This window comes from Oncorhynchus keta, chromosome 37 (genome assembly GCF_023373465.1).
Source record: "Oncorhynchus keta strain PuntledgeMale-10-30-2019 chromosome 37, Oket_V2, whole genome shotgun sequence".
Lineage (NCBI taxonomy): Eukaryota > Metazoa > Chordata > Actinopteri > Salmoniformes > Salmonidae > Oncorhynchus > Oncorhynchus keta.
This window is the reverse complement of record NC_068457.1, coordinates 26,000,960-26,019,941: the sequence shown is the minus strand read 5'-3', so window position 1 is coordinate 26,019,941 and position 18,982 is coordinate 26,000,960. Positions and strand designations below refer to the sequence as shown.

Genomic DNA, 18,982 nt, shown 5'->3' with positions numbered 1-18,982 from the left:
CGGTGGTCATGTGTAACCAGTGGTCATGTGTAACCAACCAGTGGTCATGTGTAACCAGTGGGTAACCAACCAGTGGTCATGTGTAACCAACCAGTGGTCATGTGTAACCAACCAGTGGTCATGTGTAACCAACTGGTGGTCATGTGTAACCAGTGGTAATCAAACATCTGGGCAATCAAGTCTCAGGCAGTGCTAGCTCATCACGAGACATGCTTTTCCTGGTACAATAGTGCCCCCAAGATAATTAAAAATAAACTGCAGTCATCTCAGAATATATTAGTCAGGATTATTCTGAAACTTCCAGCACATACTTATCTTGACCATTCCCATTTTGAAGGCCTCCGATAGGTCAAAGTGGAGGAGAGAGTCTCTCAGATTAAAGTGATTCTCATACATCAGTTTGTCCACAGACCCAACAGTATTGGCTTACCTATTTAACTACTTTAACTTAGTCCGGGATAACCGTAACTACTCTACTAGAAGGAGTGAAACTGACGTTGTTCTTTTTAGATGTAATAGTGGTATTAAACAGTGGTATTAAATAGTGGTATTAAATAGTGGTATTTGGACTCAGCTGCCAGTCTTTGAAATAGTCTTCCAAATAATTTGAATCTATAGCTCTGGCCCTGGACCTGCCCCCCCACAATTCCAAATCACCTCTGTTTAGTAAGATAAACCGGATACAGTTACAGAGCATTATGGGTACTGTAGAACGTCATGCTACAACCTCCTCCACCTGGTGACGGTGACGCTGGCTGTGATCATAGTGACAGCTGCTATCTTCCTGTCTGTCCCTGTCCTGTTGTATTGCAGGGCTCAGCTGATTCCTACACAAGCAGACCATCGGACTCAGATGTCTCTCTGGAGGAGGAGCGGGAGGTGCCGGGGCAGGTCCAGGGCCAGAGCCCGAGCCAAGGGGGCCCGGGGACCCAGGCCCCGGCCCAGACCCGAGAGCAGAAGGAGCAGCAGGCCACCGTGCAGCTGGAGAGAGCCAAGGTGAGACCCATAGAGAGAGATACCTCACTAGGATGTGTTCAGTAAGGATAAAACATTTTTTTAAAGTTTTAAGTGAAATATGAGGGTAGTACCTGGACTTGTGCAGCAAGAAGACTGTACTATGTAAAGGATGGTAGAAGGGTTATGCCACAATTGGCAAAGAAGCAGATGTAAGGATATGTTATAGCACCCTTATATTGTACGACATTTGCTTATAAATGATTTGTGAAGCATCCATGTAGGCATTATAAAGAGTTTATGAAGGCTTTATTAAGCCTTGTAAGCCACAGTTCATTCATGTGAACTGAAGTTAATACTTTGCGGCTTTCTGACTGACCCTTGTCCCTCTCTCTCTCCCAAAGGCTAAAGCCGTGGCCTTTGCTGTGAAGACTAACGTCAGCTACTGTGGAGCATTGGACGAGGACGTGCCGGTGCCAGCAACCGCCATCTCATTCGATGCTAAGGACTTCCTTCACATAAAGGAGGTAATGTTTTTAGTCACAAGAGACAAGGTTGAACTGTGGCACACAATCAACCAGATTTTGATAAAATACATTTGTGAAGTACTTTTCAATGTCAAATGATGTAGGTCAGAGTGTGCAGTTTTCAGACTATACCATTGTACCAAACAAACTAGATTAAGCATAGCAATCAGAATCAGCGGAGGCTGCTGAGGGGAGGACGGCTCATAATAATTGCCGGAATGAAGCAAATGGAATGGTATAAAACACCTGGAAACCATGTGATTGATGTATTTGATACCATACCTCTCATTTCTCACCAACCATTATCACGAGCCTGTCCTCCCCAATTAAGGTGCCACCAACCTCCTGAATTTGATATGTATTTGACCCAGGGCCGTTATCAACCACTATTACAACAGTGTCGTGACTTGACTTTAACATTAATCTGAAGACATTTATCTAATTACCTAACTGTTTAATTGTTATCCGATGAAATTAGTCATGTAACAATTAACTCATTAGGATCTGGGGCACCACGAGAGCGGTTCTTTAAAGAGTTTCCATCTCCCGAATTAAACACTGAAGGTCTTTACCTATCACATCTATAAACAGTCAACTTATTAATCATAACCTCGTATCATATCATCATTCTGAACAGTCGTAACCTCCATGCATCTGCAAAAACCCCAGCCTAACTTATGATTCAGTACTACACAAATTGGTTAAATTATTTATTTACTAGCTAATTAAATGAGAACACAGGATAAACACACACACTTTGCATCGGTTATTGACTGGAAACCTAATACGCTCAAAACAGGTCCCTAGCGGAATGACAACAACATGGCTGCTTGTTACAAAAGAGATGGAGGGAGAGGGGGGGACAGAGACACTTAACATTGGTACTTTCAGAAACTACTCTCACTTACAGTAACCATATACTTTGCACATGACCCGCCGTCCGCTTGGTTTGCCAGATCTCTCGGTGGACATGGTCGACTTGCAAAAGGAGTTGGGCCTTTTTGTGACATGCTTTTAAGGTTCTGATTTTCCAAAAGGGTTCCAACAAGTCTTCTACTGTTGTTCTTCTTTGTAGTTGTCTGGTATCCGGTGACTTGTTGTGCAGTCCTGCACAGAACTACACAGTTTATTTTCCTTACATTCGATATTGAAGATGCTTCTTTGAAGATAGGCTCGCCAGCCATGTCGATGGTTCCAATTGGGGTGATGAGAGTAGCATAATATGATGGTTTGAGCAGAGTAGTATAATGGTCCTACTTAAATTCGCTTTCGAAGACACTTTACTTAGGACAGCTAATCAACCGTACCAGTGATTGTCCAGGAGGGGACTATCGTCTCTACCTCGTGTTGATAGTCACAGTTCAAACCACTTTAAACGTAAAGCTGCAGCTTGACGCTTTTCTGGTCTATTATGTTAATTTATATAGTTTGTTGCGAAAGGGGTGGTTCCGTCATGCTGACCCGCTCTCTGACCTCACTCGGGGGCATTACTTGTCATTTGTACAAAGTTGTGTAAAACAATGATCTCATATAGCTTCTCGAATCACATCCCTCTCTGAACAAAAACACGTATAATTTTTTATATTACATGCACAACGCATATTATGGAGAAACTTCATACATGTCGTGGGTTTACTTTCCAAGTTACAGTATTTCCTTTCTAACATTTTTAATGACATCACAAAATAACAAACAAAATGACATTAGTGTTCTATATATCACCTCAGACCATTCCCCACGTTCTATGTTAGAAATATTGTTCCAGTAGTTGCTTTTGAACATGTTAGAGTTTCAGCGGGAAAAAGGTCTGTTGAGACAAAGCACAACCCTATGGTGAATTTGGAGAGGGAGACCTAAATCTTTACAACAGGACTTGAGTTGTTAATCCCGTCTAGTTCTTTCCTCCCGTCCACTGCGGATGAGAGGGGGTCTGACCTATTTGGATTCTCGTGGACAGTCATGACAACAGCAAGGCATATACACTGAATTTAGTACCTGTGTTCTGAAACAAACTCACTGTCTGTTCAAATTAGATAAAACTGCTTATTTCCTTATGTTCATGTCATTTTGGCTGCGTTTAGATAGGCAGCCCAATTCTGATCTTTTCTTCCACTAATTGGTCTTTTGACCAATCACATCAGATCTTTCACATTAGATCTTTTTCAGAACTGATCGGATTGGTCAAAAGACAAATTAGTGGGGGAAAAAAATCCGAATTGGACTGCCTGTTTAAACGTACTGAAATTGATTTTTCAACCACACCCCCAACCCATCCAGAAGTTCAACAACGACTGGTGGATCGGCCGGCTGGTCAAGGAGGGCTGTGAGATCGGCTTCATCCCCAGTCCCCTAAAGCTAGAGAACATCCGCATCCAGCAGGAACAGAAGAGAGGGCGAGTCCAAGGGTAAGGCAGCCCATCACCAGTCCTCTCTCTCTCTCAGTCAGAGACCTTGTTACCCAGGGAAGGGGTTTAGAAAGGGGCCAGCAGTGCTATGTTTAGTTTAGTAAAACTGATTCGGTTATGACAAATGAGTCAAATTAGTACAACTCATTTGGTTATAAATGTGCTTATGATGTGTTATAAAGAGGGTACTCATAGGGAGTGTTACAGATCATTTAGAATAATTACATTTCTCTCCATCCATATCCAGAATAGAACAACCTAAATATTTATAAGGTCTCTGACCTTAATAATCAGTAATGCTTTGGTTCTTCTAGCGACCTAGCTGCTCTGTCTGTGTAATCGCTCTGGACGCTCCCGTCACCAGTGGTTTGTCTCCTGTACTTGTCTCGCGGCACTATAGGCCTGTTCAGTTTTAACACTAATTCAGCGTAATGAGAGGACTAGACTTGGGATGAGTTGAGAGGCTCACCTCGAGTCCTTCGTTCACCCTATGAGGCCTGGATTCTGCATTTAGAACCCCGTCGCCGTTCGCCACATTAATTCTGTGATTCTTGTGTTTCTTTTTATCTCCCTTGTCTTTTCCAGTAAGTCTGGAGGCAATTCTTCCTCAAGTGTAGAGGATGAGGTGTCCGCCTCGATCAGACCCCTTATCTCCTCTGCAGGTGAGAGCCTCTTAGACATGATGGGGGGACGTTGTCCTCCCCTACTGGCCCTCCGCTAGGTTAGAGAAGAACTAGACAACTTTGTCAAGGCAACATGAGACGTAGAGCAAGGATTGCTTAGTGTTTAAGCCTTCCCATGTCTCTCCATAGAACCTAAGATAAATGATTCCCAGCGGGCAAACTGGTTGCAACAACGTCATTGTGACGTCTTTTTGTGACATCATGGTCAAGTTGTATTATGGTTGTAAAAGGACGTTTTTTTGGACGTCTTTTTAGCAATCAGAGAAAGACGTCTTTAACTGGTTGTAATCTGAACAGATACCAACCAAAGTATGAAAGTTTACAGAAATCCAGTAATCAGAAAACCAGTTTACAACCAGAATATGATGCCATTATAACATCCCATACCAACTTTTGCCTGCTGGGTTGTGGATCCATAGAGTGTATATATATATAGTGTATTCTCCCATCCTCTTCCTCCAGTTGAGGACTGCAGGCGCTCTGAGACTTGGCTTACCACAGGGTGAACCCATCGACAAGACTTTGACCCCCCCTGAACTTCAGTCATGTGACTTTGTGAATATGCCTCATAGGATATTAGGATCATTTTTTATATGTTTGATGATGAATCTAAAGGGTATATGTTTACTTCGTGTGTCAGTTATAATCCTCGGTTGAAAATGTATTTCCTGTAAATCACATTCTGATCATCACAGGATCATCAGGTCTCTGACCTGACAAGTTAAGGTGACTTATGATACAGTACAATACTACAAGACATTGACAATTCTGTTTTGTTTTACTTCACAGGAAAGCAGAAACAAAAAGTGGTAAGTGGGTGATGGTAAAACCAAACTGTCTCCATCAACTATAGCTGTCTACATTACAATAGTACAGTGCACATCCTACATCCCTTCTAACATCCCTTCTAACATCCCTGCTAACATCCCGTCTAACATCCAAACTGCCACCCCATCTAACATCCCTTCCCATCTAACATCCCATCTAACATCCCTTCTAACATCCCATCTAACATCCCATCTAACATCCCATCTAACATCCCATCTAACATCCCATCTAACATCCCATCTAACATCCCATCTAACGTCCCTTTTAACATCCCATCTAACATCCCATCTAACATCCCATCTAACATCCCATCTAACATCCCTTCTAACATCCCATCTAACATCCCATCTAACATCCCATCTAACATCCCATCTAACATCCCATCTAACATCCCATCTAACATCCCATCTAACGTCCCTTTTAACATCCCATCTAACATCCCATCTAACATCCCACTCACTGACTTGCCTAGTTAAATAAAGAAAGAAAAAACCAACATTTGAAATAGATTTGAGTCAGATTGTGCTGTCCCAATGATCCATACATCCCATACTGTGGTTTGCATCGATTCCATTTTATTACTGTGGGAAAATCTCAATTGCATTTCCTTGACTCCTTGTCCTCTCTCCTCATCTCATTCTCAAAACCCATTGGATGAGAAGGTAAAAGGTCCCTCCCCTCTGACTTCTCATCCAATGGGTTTTGAGTAGAGGCCCCCTCCCCCCTGCTCCACTGATTCCTTTGTTACTTTGTTACAGACTGAACACGTCCCCCCTTACGACGTGGTGCCATCCATGAGGCCTGTGGTGCTGGTGGGGCCCTCCCTCAAGGGCTATGAGGTAAGCAGCAGCAGCGGCGGCCATCGAGTCACATGATCATCCTCTGACTCCTCCCACGGGGCCCATCCTAGAGCTCCCATTGGTGGAATGACATTAACAGTGCATCATGTTAAATGATTGTTGTTGCGGCTGTCATGATCACATCTCATTGAGAGAAGAGCTCCTCATGGCTGGATGATGTTTTTATTGACTTCATGTTTATAATCATTCATGTTTATATGCAGGCAATGTTTTTCTAATGCTGTGTTGACACAGGCCTGTTAGAGCTCTACTAGAGTCTATATTTAGACTGCTGAGTGAGGTGCTTTGTTGATGTTTTTTCTAGTCATTCTCAGAACACCATAGTACAGGGAGTTTCTTTCCTCTCGCTCTCTCTCTTTCTCTCCCTCTCTCTCTCTCTCCCTCCTTGCATGGAGGGTACACAATCAGTCGCCTCATCCCACAGTGTGCTCTGTTGCCACGGTAACAACCTTCTGGGTGCAAACGCTCAGCATCAGAAGTAGAGTAACGTTTGAAATTAGAAAGAGAGGAGAAGAGAGAGAAGAAGAGAGAGGAGGGATAGAGTAGAGAAAGGAAAGAAGGGAGAGAAGAGAGATGCGAGAGAAGAGAGAGGAGATAAGAGAGAAGAGATAGAGAAGAGAGAGGAGAGATAGAGAAGAGAGAGGCGAGAGGAGAGATAGAGGAAAGAGAAGAGAGAGTAGAGAGGAGAACCCCTGGAAGCAGAATCACTGTGTGTCTAGACTAGACTGCTGTTAAACCAGCCACTAAAGGATCTTTGTATAGGCCACCATCCTTACTGGCAGGCCTCTGACCAGTTCCATGATACCATCTAACTTCAGTCATTTCAGGAGATCCATTTTAGACTGAAATTAGTTTATTGTTGACTATGAGGATTTTCCATTGCATTTCAGTAACATAATATGAATCTATCTAGTGAGTTGACTGATAGTGACTTGCCTAGTTAAATAAAACATTTAATATCATGGAATTGACCCCAAATCCTGCTTCACTATTGCACTCATCCAGTAGAAGTTGTAGTTGTTTATTATCAGGGTAGAACTCTATTAAATTAAATAGCATGTTTGATATGATTTTCCGTATCCCCCTGTCAAATTACTGAATATCAGAACTACTACAGTAGAATTGTTAGAATGATAAATGGTCCGTTGCACGTAGGCTGTCCTCATGGGACATCTTAGCACCTTGTGCTCTGGCCGTGAGGAACACCCAGTTGATAAATTATTTCCCAGGAAGTTTGCTTGATGTCATGGCTGTTAGAGTTAAATGTTCTCTTTTTTAACCATACTCTCTTTCTCTCTCTCTCTGTCTTTCTCTCTCTCTCTTTCTCCCTCTCTTTCTCTCTCTGTCTCTCTCTCTCTTTCTCCCTCTCTTTCTCTCTGTCTCTCTGTCTCTCTGTCTCTCTCTCTCTCTTTCTCCCTCTCTTTCTCTCTCTGTCTCTCTCTCTCTTTCTCCCTCTCTTTCTCTCTCTGTCTCTCTTTGTCTCCCTCTCTCTGTCTCTCTCTCTTTCTCCCTCTCTCTCTTTCTCGCTCTGTCTCTCTTTGTCTCCCTCTCTCTCTGTCTCTTTCTCCCTCTCTCTCTCTTTCTCTCTCTGTCTCTTTCTCCCTCTCTCTCTTTCTCTCTCTCTTTCTCTCTCTGGCTCTATCTCTGTCTCTCTTTGTCTCCCTCTTTCTCTGTCTCTCTCTGTCTCTCTCACTCTCTCTCTGTCTCTCGTTCTCACTCTCTCCCAATCTCTCTCTCTCTCTTCACTATTTCTCCTCTTTTGGCTTCTCTTTCTCCACAGGTGACGGATATGATGCAGAAAGCACTCTTTGACTTCCTCAAGCATAGATTTGACGGCAGGTAAAATGAAATCGTGCTCTTCCTTTCTTTTTTATATTTTTATTTTGTCTGTTTATTTTTAAACTCGGTTCCACTCAAATGACATTGACTTATGAAGCCCTTGGAGATAGATTGGCCTCGAAATTCACATGGAATAGAGCTTCAGTAAAGGAGTGTCTGTCTGCAAAATAAGGTTTACAGTATTTATCCACTGAATGCGGCAGGGTAGCCTAGTGGTTAGACTAGTAACCGAAAGGTTGCAAGTTCGAATCACCGAGCTGACAAGGTACATACATATCTGTCGTTCTGCCCTTGAACAGGCAGTTAACCCACTGTTCCCAGGCCGTCATTGAAAATAAGAATTTGTTCTTAACTGACTTGCCTAGTTAAAAAAATATATTTTAAAGAAAATGCCTAAATTGGTGTCTTTGTTTTACCATTTCAGGATATCTATCACACGAGTCACAGCAGATATATCATTAGCCAAGAGGTCTGTTCTGAATAACCCCAGCAAGCGGGCCATCATCGAGAGATCAAACACCAGGTCCAGTTTAGGTATGTACCTCCATAATGTATCTATTTTACTGTAGGAGTCTTTTGAGTTTTCCTTGTGTATCGAAGACGGTTGCCTACTCTTCTCTGTAGCTAGACCCGGCTAAAGAATAATGATTTAGCTTGATTGAGCTTACCTCCCACAATGGAATCAATGGAATAGTCCCAAAAGTGCAAACTCCGCCCACCTGGCTCTCCAGACAGGCTCAATCAAATGCTCAACGTATTCATTGGCTTACGTTCCAGTGTCCATACTAGACATACTAGACACCACTTGAATGAATCAATGTATTGGGAATGCAATTAAGGAATGGGAGTCATTGTGTACCGTTTGTTTACGTATATATAGTGTATTAGGCTGACTGTTTTCAGTGTGTAGGATTCTTGTACGGTGATACCAAAGTAAAATGTCCATCCTGAATGGACAATAAAGTTGTATTCTAAAGTCTTGCATTGTTTCCATCCTGTTCCCCAAGCGGAGGTGCAGAGTGAGATAGAGAGGATCTTTGAGCTGGCCAGGTCCCTACAGCTGGTGATCCTGGATGCAGACACCATCAATCACCCAGCCCAGCTGCTCAAGACCTCGTTGGCTCCCATCATCGTCCATGTCAAGGTCTCCTCGCCCAAGGTAGGGACTGGAGGGTCATGTGATTTGAAACACATCCATGTCTACTATAGGTAATGATACTATTATATGACCAGGAAGCAGACACATCATCTAAAACAACTCACAGAACCGTCAACATTGTCAATTATACAGTACGCTATAACCTACTGAGCCACTGGGACCTTTCGAAAATGAATGTCAACATGCTTAGACTCTGATTGGTTTATCAGTGGAGGGCTTTTAGAGTTATACATGTGTATTGTTATCAGACAAATACACTTTAATCTATCGAACAGATTATTAATTTATTTTAAATGATTCTATTTGACCGGTTTGTCTGGTTAAAGATGTGAAAAGCAGTGTTCCCGTAAAAAACGTGTGTAGATATAACATTACGTTAGAAAAGAGCAGGACCATTTGAACAGAGGTCTGACACTATCTAACACATATTTAAATGTCTTCCCACCGTCTAGGTTCTGCAGAGGCTGGTCAAGTCCAGAGGGAAGTCCCAGAGCAAGCATCTGAACGTACAGCTGGTGGCAGCTGACAAACTGGCCCAGTGTCCTCCGGTGAGTGACTCTCTAACAGCATGTTGTCTCTTTAATCTACACCACCCAGCATACTGTCTCTTTAATCTACACCACCCAGCATACTGTCTCTTTAATCTACACCACCCAGCATACTGTCTCTTTAATCTACACCACCCAGCATATTGTCTCTTTAATCTACACCACCCAGCATACTGTCTCTTTAATCTACACCACCCAGCATACTGTCTCTTTTAATCTACACCACCCAGCATACTGTCTCTTTAGTCTACACCACCCAGCATATTGTCTCTTTAATCTACACCACCCAGCATATTGTATCTTTAATCTACACCACCCAGCATACTGTCTCTTTAATCTACACCACCCAGCATATTGTCTCTTTAATCTACACCACCCAGCATATTGTCTCTTTAATCTACACCACCCAGCATATTGTCTCTTTAATCTACACCACCCAGCATATTGTATCTTTAATCTACACCACCCAGCATACTGTCTCTTTAATCTACACCACCCAGCATACTGTCTCTTTAATCTACACCACCCAGCATATTGTCTCTTTAATCTACACCACCCAGCATATTGTATCTTTAATCTACACCACCCAGCATACTGTCTCTTTAATCTACACCACCCAGCATACTGTCTCTTTAATCTACACCACCCAGCATACTGTCTCTTTAATCTACACCACCCAGCATACTGTCTCTTTAATCTACACCACCCAGCATACTGTCTCTTTAATCTACACCACCCAGCATACTGTCTCTTTAATTCTACACCACCCAGCATACTGTCTCTTTAATTCTACACCACCCAGCATACTGTCTCTTTAATCTACACCAACCACTGCTCCTTTTCAAGAGGTCTTCTTTCTACATGAACCTCCAACAATGTCTCCCTGGGATTGCTTGAGGTTGATTCAAGACAGGGCCATTGAAAAGGTCTATTAACAATCAAATGACAAAATGACAATATTCAGTTTGTGTGACTGACCGGGGTTTGAACCCAGGTTTTCTGTGAAGTACAAAACAGCCTAGGCATTAGTTTAGGGAGTTAACAAGTCAGCTCAGCTCTAATGCCACGTTACTCATCATGCGGGCCTGTTTCACCAAACCCTCTCTCTCTCACTCCATCTTTCACTCCCTCTCTCACTCCCTCTCTCACTCCATCTCCCTCTCCCACTCTCACTCCCCCTCACTCTCTCCAACTCCCTCTCCCTCTCTCACTCCCTCTCTCACTCCCTCTCCATCTCCCTCTCTCACTCCCTCTCCATCTCCCACTCTCACTCCCTCTCCCACCTCACTCCCTGTCCATCTCCCTCTTTCACTCCCCTCTCTCCCCTCTCTCTCTGTCCCTCTCTCTCACTCACTCGCCCTCTCTCCCTCTCTTCACCCCCTCTAACAGGAGATGTTTGACATCATCCTGGATGAGAACCAGTTGGAGGATGCGTGTGAACACTTGGCTGAGTATCTGGAGGCCTACTGGAAGGCCACACACACCTCCATGGCCACGCCGCTCAACCCCCTGCTGGGACGCAACCTGGGCCCCACCGCCCTCACTCCTTACCCCACCACCATCTCTGGACTGCAGGTTGGTCATAAACAGATAGCTACAGCGCTATGGGGTTAAAGTGACATTACACTCCAAAATCAAAGTTTGTCCAAAAATGTTGAGTTTGGAGTGTGATGTCCCTTTAAGGGGAGACAGTTAATTGTCCTCAGTTAGATGAGTTGATTAGTGGCCAGTGTAACATACAGAAATGTAACAAAAAGGGGTTGTTTGTGTGTGTATGAGGTGAACCAGCAGACTCAAAGAATAAGACAACACAGCAACCACACGGGAGACCACTCCACGCCCAACGAGCGTCGCAACCTAATGACCGCCGACGAGAACTACCACAACGAGCGGGCGCACAAGGGACGCAACCGCATGTCGTCCGGCTCACAGCACAGCCGAGACCAAGACCCGTACCACCAGGACTACCAGGACCCCTACCAAGACTCCTACAAGCCCCACCGCAACCGCTCCTCCCCGGGCAGCTACAGCCACGACTCCCGGCACAGGCTTTGAGCCCGAATGACGTCCCAGCTTCACAACCCTTATAGGCCTCAAGTCAACTCTCTGGTGGCAACAGAGTCTAAATGGTTCCCGTTCAAAATATTGTGTCCAATTCTGTTGTTTTCGATTATTTGTTTTACTTCAGGCGTTAGATGAGGAGTAGTCCCGCCCTCCTGAAAAAAACCTCCAATCACCTCTCATTCCCATTCTGTCTCTCAGTCTTGCCTTGGCACTGGCAGGGACCCCTGTTAAGCAATGTGGTCAGGATGAGGAAGAAGGACATGATGCTAATGCTACATAACTGAGTTAATACAACACATATGACTGAGATGCTTTTCCTCACAAGGGGACTTTCCTAGTTCCTGTGTTCCCCACACAAAGAGATGGGTGGAAGAGGAAAGTAGTATGATATTTGGACTTTGCTAAGCTAACAACAAGCTACGCTGATTTAGCTAGCATGGTTAGATTGTGGCTACCCACAACCCCCCATGAGTCGCCATAGCAAGTGGTGGAGTCACTGCTGAAAGCTGGTGGTCTTACCAAGAGTCCCCAGACTATTCAGTTGTTTGCATGCTGACTGAGAGAGTTTCGCTAGTATCGTCAATATATTCACTTACAGTACATGTCTGTTGTCATGGGGAGTTGTATACGTAGACCTGCCCCACCATGACTGGCAGTGGTATTTTTCCAGACCTTTACTGATTCCTGAGAGGAGCATGTGGAGTATTTGGTTGTTTTGTTAACAACTGCTTTCACATGTCAGATACTGTATGTGCCATTTGAACACCTGTCTAGCTTGGCCTTTCTTCGGCAACAGTCGATACTTTGCATATCTCAGTATTTTTCGCTACTCTGATTCGGTTGTGTCAGAGACTCATAGAGGTATTATAACAAGAAGCAGGGGTGTCAAAAAATCAAGAGTTCGCCTCATCTCTGGCCAGCCTCGTGATTGGTTGACCGTCCATGCTACTTCCTGTGTTTCTCTCTGGCCAGCCTCTTGATTGGATGACCGTCCATGCTGCTCCACTAACGTTGGATTGTGTCTTCCCAGGGCCCTTTGCATCATGATCATTGATTCTCTGTGTAGCTGGCATGTTTTCCCTGACTTGAATAAGTAATGCTCCCTTTGGTAGTAATATCCCTGTGTAAAATAGAGGGTGTGTAAGGAGGGAGAGCACACATTGGTGCAAAATAGGTGCAGTCTAATTACTTGAGAGTGGGTTATCTGAACTTTTTGGGGGTATTTAAATACATGAACATGGAAATGAAAGAAATTAATTTGGTTAGTTTATTTCTAGCAACAAATTTTCTTCAGTAATTGTGGGTTTTTGGAGTTTTTGTTGAGATGAGAAGCATGCAGTTGTACCCAAGGGGGGTCGGTGACTAGTTGCATTGGCTCGCCGATCCAATGCCTAGGCTTTAGTTTCGTGGGCTAATACACACTTCTGGCGTGCAGGAGGCCCGGGTTCGGTCACAGAGACACAACCACCCTCCAGGACCAGGGTTTTCCCTGCGGTGGATAGGTCATCTAAACTGGAACTTTGACCATGATGGAGATGGTGGTCCCTCCCTGTGCATCCTGGGAGAGTGAGTTGTTGGGGCAGCGTATTCTGAGACATTGTTAGAGAGATGTGCAGAGTTAACTTGTCATAGCTGTCTTTTAGTGTAATTCCCTCCAATAGAGTCGAAGGTACTGTAGTGACATTTGTAGCACCCGCAACAGGTGGTGCCTTAACATTCTAGAGCCAGTTGATTTCCTTTTTCATATCTATGTCTCTTATGCTAGTTTGTTCACTGACTGAAAACAATAGACTGCAAAACGAAGAAGAAAAAAAAGAATACAAGTACATCTGCTGTTGTTTATGAGCATGCTTCTCTGTCCTATTGTGATTCAGGCCAAAGTGAGTGTTGGCTGATTGAATGGGGAGTTACTCACTGTTCATTAAAAACCAGAACCAAGAACCAGAACTAAGATTCAGCTCTGTTGCTTGAGACAATCAGAGGGATTTTCTAGCCCATTGACCTCTGTCCCACCAGAGTCCCAGACCAGTCTGTGAGGGTTTGGTAACTTAAGGTTGGGTTACTGCTACTGGGTGTAGCATGTCTTAGCCCTTTTTGAAACATTGGGGGATCTCCTTTTCTATTAACAATTAATTAACTGAATTCCAATAGATTTTCTGAATTGACTGGAAATGAAAATGTACCTCTCTCTTTTTCCTATGAATGCCCTGGAAAGAAAACATTTGTTCTTTGAATGGTGTAGATATAATTTCTAAAGGTCTCTGTTACCGATCTGAAAAAAAAGCACGTGTCCTGTACTCTTCTTTTGTCTTGTAAGAAATTAAGAGGCTACATTTTTGCCTCTAAATGAAGTTGAATTACAATTCTCATTATTTGATGAAATAACATGGGTTTAAACTCAACCAGACCATTTAAAACAATTAAATGTTTTTTTCTTTGGTAAAAATGTACAAAAAATAAGAAAAAATCAAAAATGTATCTCAATATAGGAAAAAGTAAAAGATACATCTTTGCTGGTGATTATTTTTATAATAAATACATACATGTACATAATGTCTTTGAGAGATGCTATTTGCTGTATACTTGCATTCTCATTAAAAAACTACGATCCTCGACGGGACAACTTGGAACAACAAACGTTTCGGTATACAAAAATGTCAGTATACTAAAGTTTCAGTAATGTGCAATACAAAAAGCATGCTGTTTTAAAATGAGGAAATTCCATGTACTATGCAACCGCAACCATGTACATCGCTTCATGCTGTGACTAATTCTCCAACTGTCCTTTTCCAAGCAGCTTCAGAACTCTTTAAGGACATTTTGTGTTGATACTTTTTGTGGAAGACGAACAACTCAACGGCTGATGCGGTATTGCATGCATAATGTACCATTTTCATTTATTAAAACGAATGAAAATAAAATAATGTGAAACGCGAGATGATTGTGTCAAAGGCGAAGCTAGAAGTAACTTTAAAAGTTTTCTTTTACAAAATAAAAGAGTCGTTCTACAACAACTGTCTCAGGTAACTTTTTTATCATGTTTTTATATAGGCTTTTATTTATTTTTTTAATCAATATTTTATGTAGCAACATGTACCTACCAAATAGAATCTCATTCTGGTTTTGTGGTACCTACAATGAGGAATGCCACACTTAAAAGGCCCCTGTTGTTTATGATAATGTTGTGCAGTACACAAATCAACCACACAGGGGCACTGTCTAGTAACAAGAGAGTATATCAAGTCTCATTTCAGTCTCTTGCCCTGGCATAGCCTGGTGGAAACAGACCGATCGCTGCACTCACCATTCTCATTCACTTCACGTATTATCACTAATTAAAAGATGATTGATATATGAAGTGAAATAGAAAGGTGAACGGCGTGATCAGGGGGTTCCACCAGGCCCTGTCATAGGCTACCGCTCCAGTAAATCCATATGTTATCTTCACAGAGGAAAAGGTCTGATCCAGAGCTGATCCAACTCAAGATCCAGTAATTATAGTACAGGACAACATTAATCAGATTTTAATCTGATTTATTTTGGACTGAGCTGCCAATGATATCCAGAGATTTGAGCTGTCAATGATATCCAGAGATCTGAGCTGTCAATGATATCCAGAGATCTGAGCTGTCAATGATATCCAGAGATCTGAGCTGTCAATGATATCCAGAGATCTGAGCTGTCAATGATATCCAGAGATCTGAGCTGTCAATGATATCCAGAGATCTGAGCTGTCAATGATATCCAGAGATCTGAGCTGTCAATGATATCCAGAGATCTGAGCTGCCAATGATATCCAGAGATCTGAGCTGTCAATGATATCCAGAGATCTGAGCTGTCAATGATATCCAGAGATCTGAGCTGTCAATGATATCCAGAGATCTGAGCTGTCAATGATATCCAGAGATCTGAGCTGTCAATGATATCCAGAGATCTGAGCTGTCAATGATATCCAGAGATCTGAGCTGTCAATGATATCCAGAGATCTGAGCTGTCAATGATATCCAGAGATCTGAGCTGTCAATGATATCCAGAGATCTGAGCTGTCAATGATATCCAGAGATCTGAGCTGTCAATGATATTCAGAGATCTGAGCTGTCAATGATATCCAGAGATCTGAGCTGTCAATGATATCCAGAGATCTGAGCTGTCAATGATATCCAGAGATCTGAGCTGTCAATGATATCCAGAGATCTGAGCTGTCAATGATATCCAGAGATCTGAGCTGTCAATGATATCCAGAGATCTGAGCTGTCAATGATATCCAGAGATCTGAGCTGTCAATGATATCCAGAGATCTGAGCTGTCAATGATATCCAGAGATCTGAGCTGTCAATGATATCCAGAGATCTGAGCTGTCAATGATATCCAGATATCTGAGCTGTCAATGATATTCAGAGATCTGAGCTGTCAATGATATCCAGAGATCTGAGCTGCCAATGATATCCAGAGATCTGAGCTGTCAATGATATCCAGATATCTGAGCTGTCAATGATATCCAGAGATCTGAGCTGTCAATGATATCCAGATATCTGAGCTGTCAATGATATCCAGAGATCTGAGCTGTCAATGATATCCAGAGATCTGAGCTGTCAATGATATCCAGAGATCTGAGCTGTCAATGATATCCAGAGATCTGAGCTGTCAATGATATCCAGAGATCTGAGCTGTCAATGATATCCAGAGATCTGAGCTGTCAATGATATTCAGAGATCTGAGCTGTCAATGATATCCAGAGATCTGAGCTGCCAATGATATTCAGAGATCTGAGCTGTCAATGATATTCAGAGATCTGAGCTGTCAATGATATCCAGAGATCTGAGCTGTCAATGATATTCAGAGATCTGAGCTGTCAATGATATCCAGAGACTGAGCTGCTGTCAATGATATCCAGAGATCTGAGCTGTCAATGATATCCAGAGATCTGAGCTGCCAATGATATCCAGAGATCTGAGCTGTCATTGATATCCAGAGATCTGAGCTGTCAATGATATCCAGAGATCTGAGCTGTCAATGATATCCAGAGATATGAGCTGTCAATGATATCCAGAGATCTGAGCTGTCAATGATATCCAGAGATCTGAGCTGCCAATGATATCCAGAGATCTGAGCTGTCAATGATATCCAGAGATCTGAGCTGTCAATGATATCCAGAGATCTGAGCTGCCAATGATATCCAGAGATCTGAGCTGTCAATGATATCCAGAGATCTGAGCTGTCAATGATATCCAGAGATCTGAGCTGTCAATGATATCCAGAGATCTGAGCTGTCAATGATATCCAGAGATCTGAGCTGTCAATGATATCCAGAGATCTGAGCTGTCAATGATATCCAGAGATCTGAGCTGTCAATGATATCCAGAGATCTGAGCTGTCAATGATATCCAGAGATCTGAGCTGTCAATGATATCCAGAGATCTGAGCTGTCAATGATATCCAGAGATCTGAGCTGTCAATGATATCCAGAGATCTGAGCTGTCAATGATATCCAGAGATCTGAGCTGTCAATGATATCCAGAGATCTGAGCTGTCAATGATATCCAGAGATCTGAGCTGTCAATGATATCCAGAGATCTGAGCTGTCAATGATATTCAGAGATCTGAGCTGTCAATGATATCCAGAGATCTGAGCTGCCAATGATATCCAGAGATCTGAGCTGTCAATGATATTCAGAGATCTGAGCTGTCAATGATATCCAGAGATCTGAGCTGTCAATGATATTCAGAGATCTGAGCTGTCAATGATATCCAGAGACTGAGCTGTCAATGATATCCAGAGATCTGAGCTGTCAATGATATCCAGAGATCTGAGCTGCCAATGATATCCAGAGATCTGAGCTGTCATTGATATCCAGAGATCTGAGCTGTCAATGATATCCAGAGATCTGAGCTGTCAATGATATCCAGAGATATGAGCTGTCAATGATATCCAGAGATCTGAGCTGTCAATGATATCCAGAGATCTGAGCTGTCAATGATATCCAGAGATCTGAGCTGTCAATGATATCCAGAGATCTGAGCTGTCAATGATATCCAGAGATCTGAGCTGTCAATGATATCCAGAGATCTGAGCTGTCAATGATATCCAGAGATCTGAGCTGTCAATGATATCCAGAGATCTGAGCTGTCAATGATATCCAGAGATCTGAGCTGTCAATGATATCCAGAGATCTGAGCTGTCAATGATATCCAGAGATCTGAGCTGTCAATGATATCCAGAGATCTGAGCTGTCAATGATATCCAGAGATCTGAGCTGTCAATGATATCCAGAGATCTGAGCTGTCAATGATATCCAGAGATCTGAGCTGTCAATGATATCCAGAGATCTGAGCTGTCAATGATATCCAGAGATCTGAGCTGTCAATGATATCCAGAGATCTGAGCTGTCAATGATATCCAGAGATCTGAGCTGTCAATGATATCCAGAGATCTGAGCTGTCAATGATATCCAGAGATCTGAGCTGTCAATGATATCCAGATATCTGAGCTGTCAATGATATCCAGAGATCTGAGCTGTCAATGATATCCAGAGATCTGAGCTGTCAATGATATCCAGAGATCTGAGCTGTCAATGATATCCAGAGATCTGAGCTGTCAATGATATCCAGAGATCTGAGCTGTCAATGATATCCAGAGATCTGAGCTGTCAATGATATCCAGAGATCTGAGCTGTCAATGATATCCAGAGATCTGAGCTGTCAATGATATCCAGAGATCTGAGCTGTCAATGATATTCAGAGATCTGAGCTGTCAATGATATCCAGAGATCTGAGCTGTCAATGATATTCAGAGATCTGAGCTGTCAATGATATCCAGAGACTGAGCTGTCAATGATATCCAGAGATCTGAGCTGTCAATGATATCCAGAGATCTGAGCTGCCAATGATATCCAGAGATCTGAGCTGTCATTGATATCCAGAGATCTGAGCTGTCAATGATATCCAGAGATCTGAGCTGTCAATGATATCCAGAGATATGAGCTGTCAATGATATCCAGAGATCTGAGCTGTCAATGATATCCAGAGATCTGAGCTGTCAATGATATCCAGAGATCTGAGCTGTCAATGATATCCAGAGATCTGAGCTGTCAATGATATCCAGAGATCTGAGCTGC

At 42.8% G+C, this 18,982-nt stretch overlaps 1 protein-coding gene across 1 annotated transcript in view; it reads left to right on the top strand.

The window, feature by feature from the left end:
- The window catches only part of LOC118379658 (voltage-dependent L-type calcium channel subunit beta-4-like), a 26,808-nt gene extending 11,933 nt beyond the window's left edge, over positions 1-14,875 (top strand). The window contains exons 3-14 of the mRNA XM_052499930.1: positions 814-996; positions 1,359-1,481; positions 3,759-3,886; positions 4,472-4,548; positions 5,359-5,378; positions 6,156-6,236; positions 8,038-8,096; positions 8,521-8,630; positions 9,104-9,255; positions 9,708-9,803; positions 11,193-11,379; positions 11,581-14,875. Coding sequence (XP_052355890.1) covers positions 814-996; positions 1,359-1,481; positions 3,759-3,886; positions 4,472-4,548; positions 5,359-5,378; positions 6,156-6,236; positions 8,038-8,096; positions 8,521-8,630; positions 9,104-9,255; positions 9,708-9,803; positions 11,193-11,379; positions 11,581-11,858 — 1,494 coding nt within the window. The 3' untranslated portion in view covers positions 11,859-14,875. The remainder of the gene's footprint in view (positions 1-813; positions 997-1,358; positions 1,482-3,758; positions 3,887-4,471; positions 4,549-5,358; positions 5,379-6,155; positions 6,237-8,037; positions 8,097-8,520; positions 8,631-9,103; positions 9,256-9,707; positions 9,804-11,192; positions 11,380-11,580) is intronic.
- Positions 14,876-18,982: the final 4,107 nt, after the last annotated feature.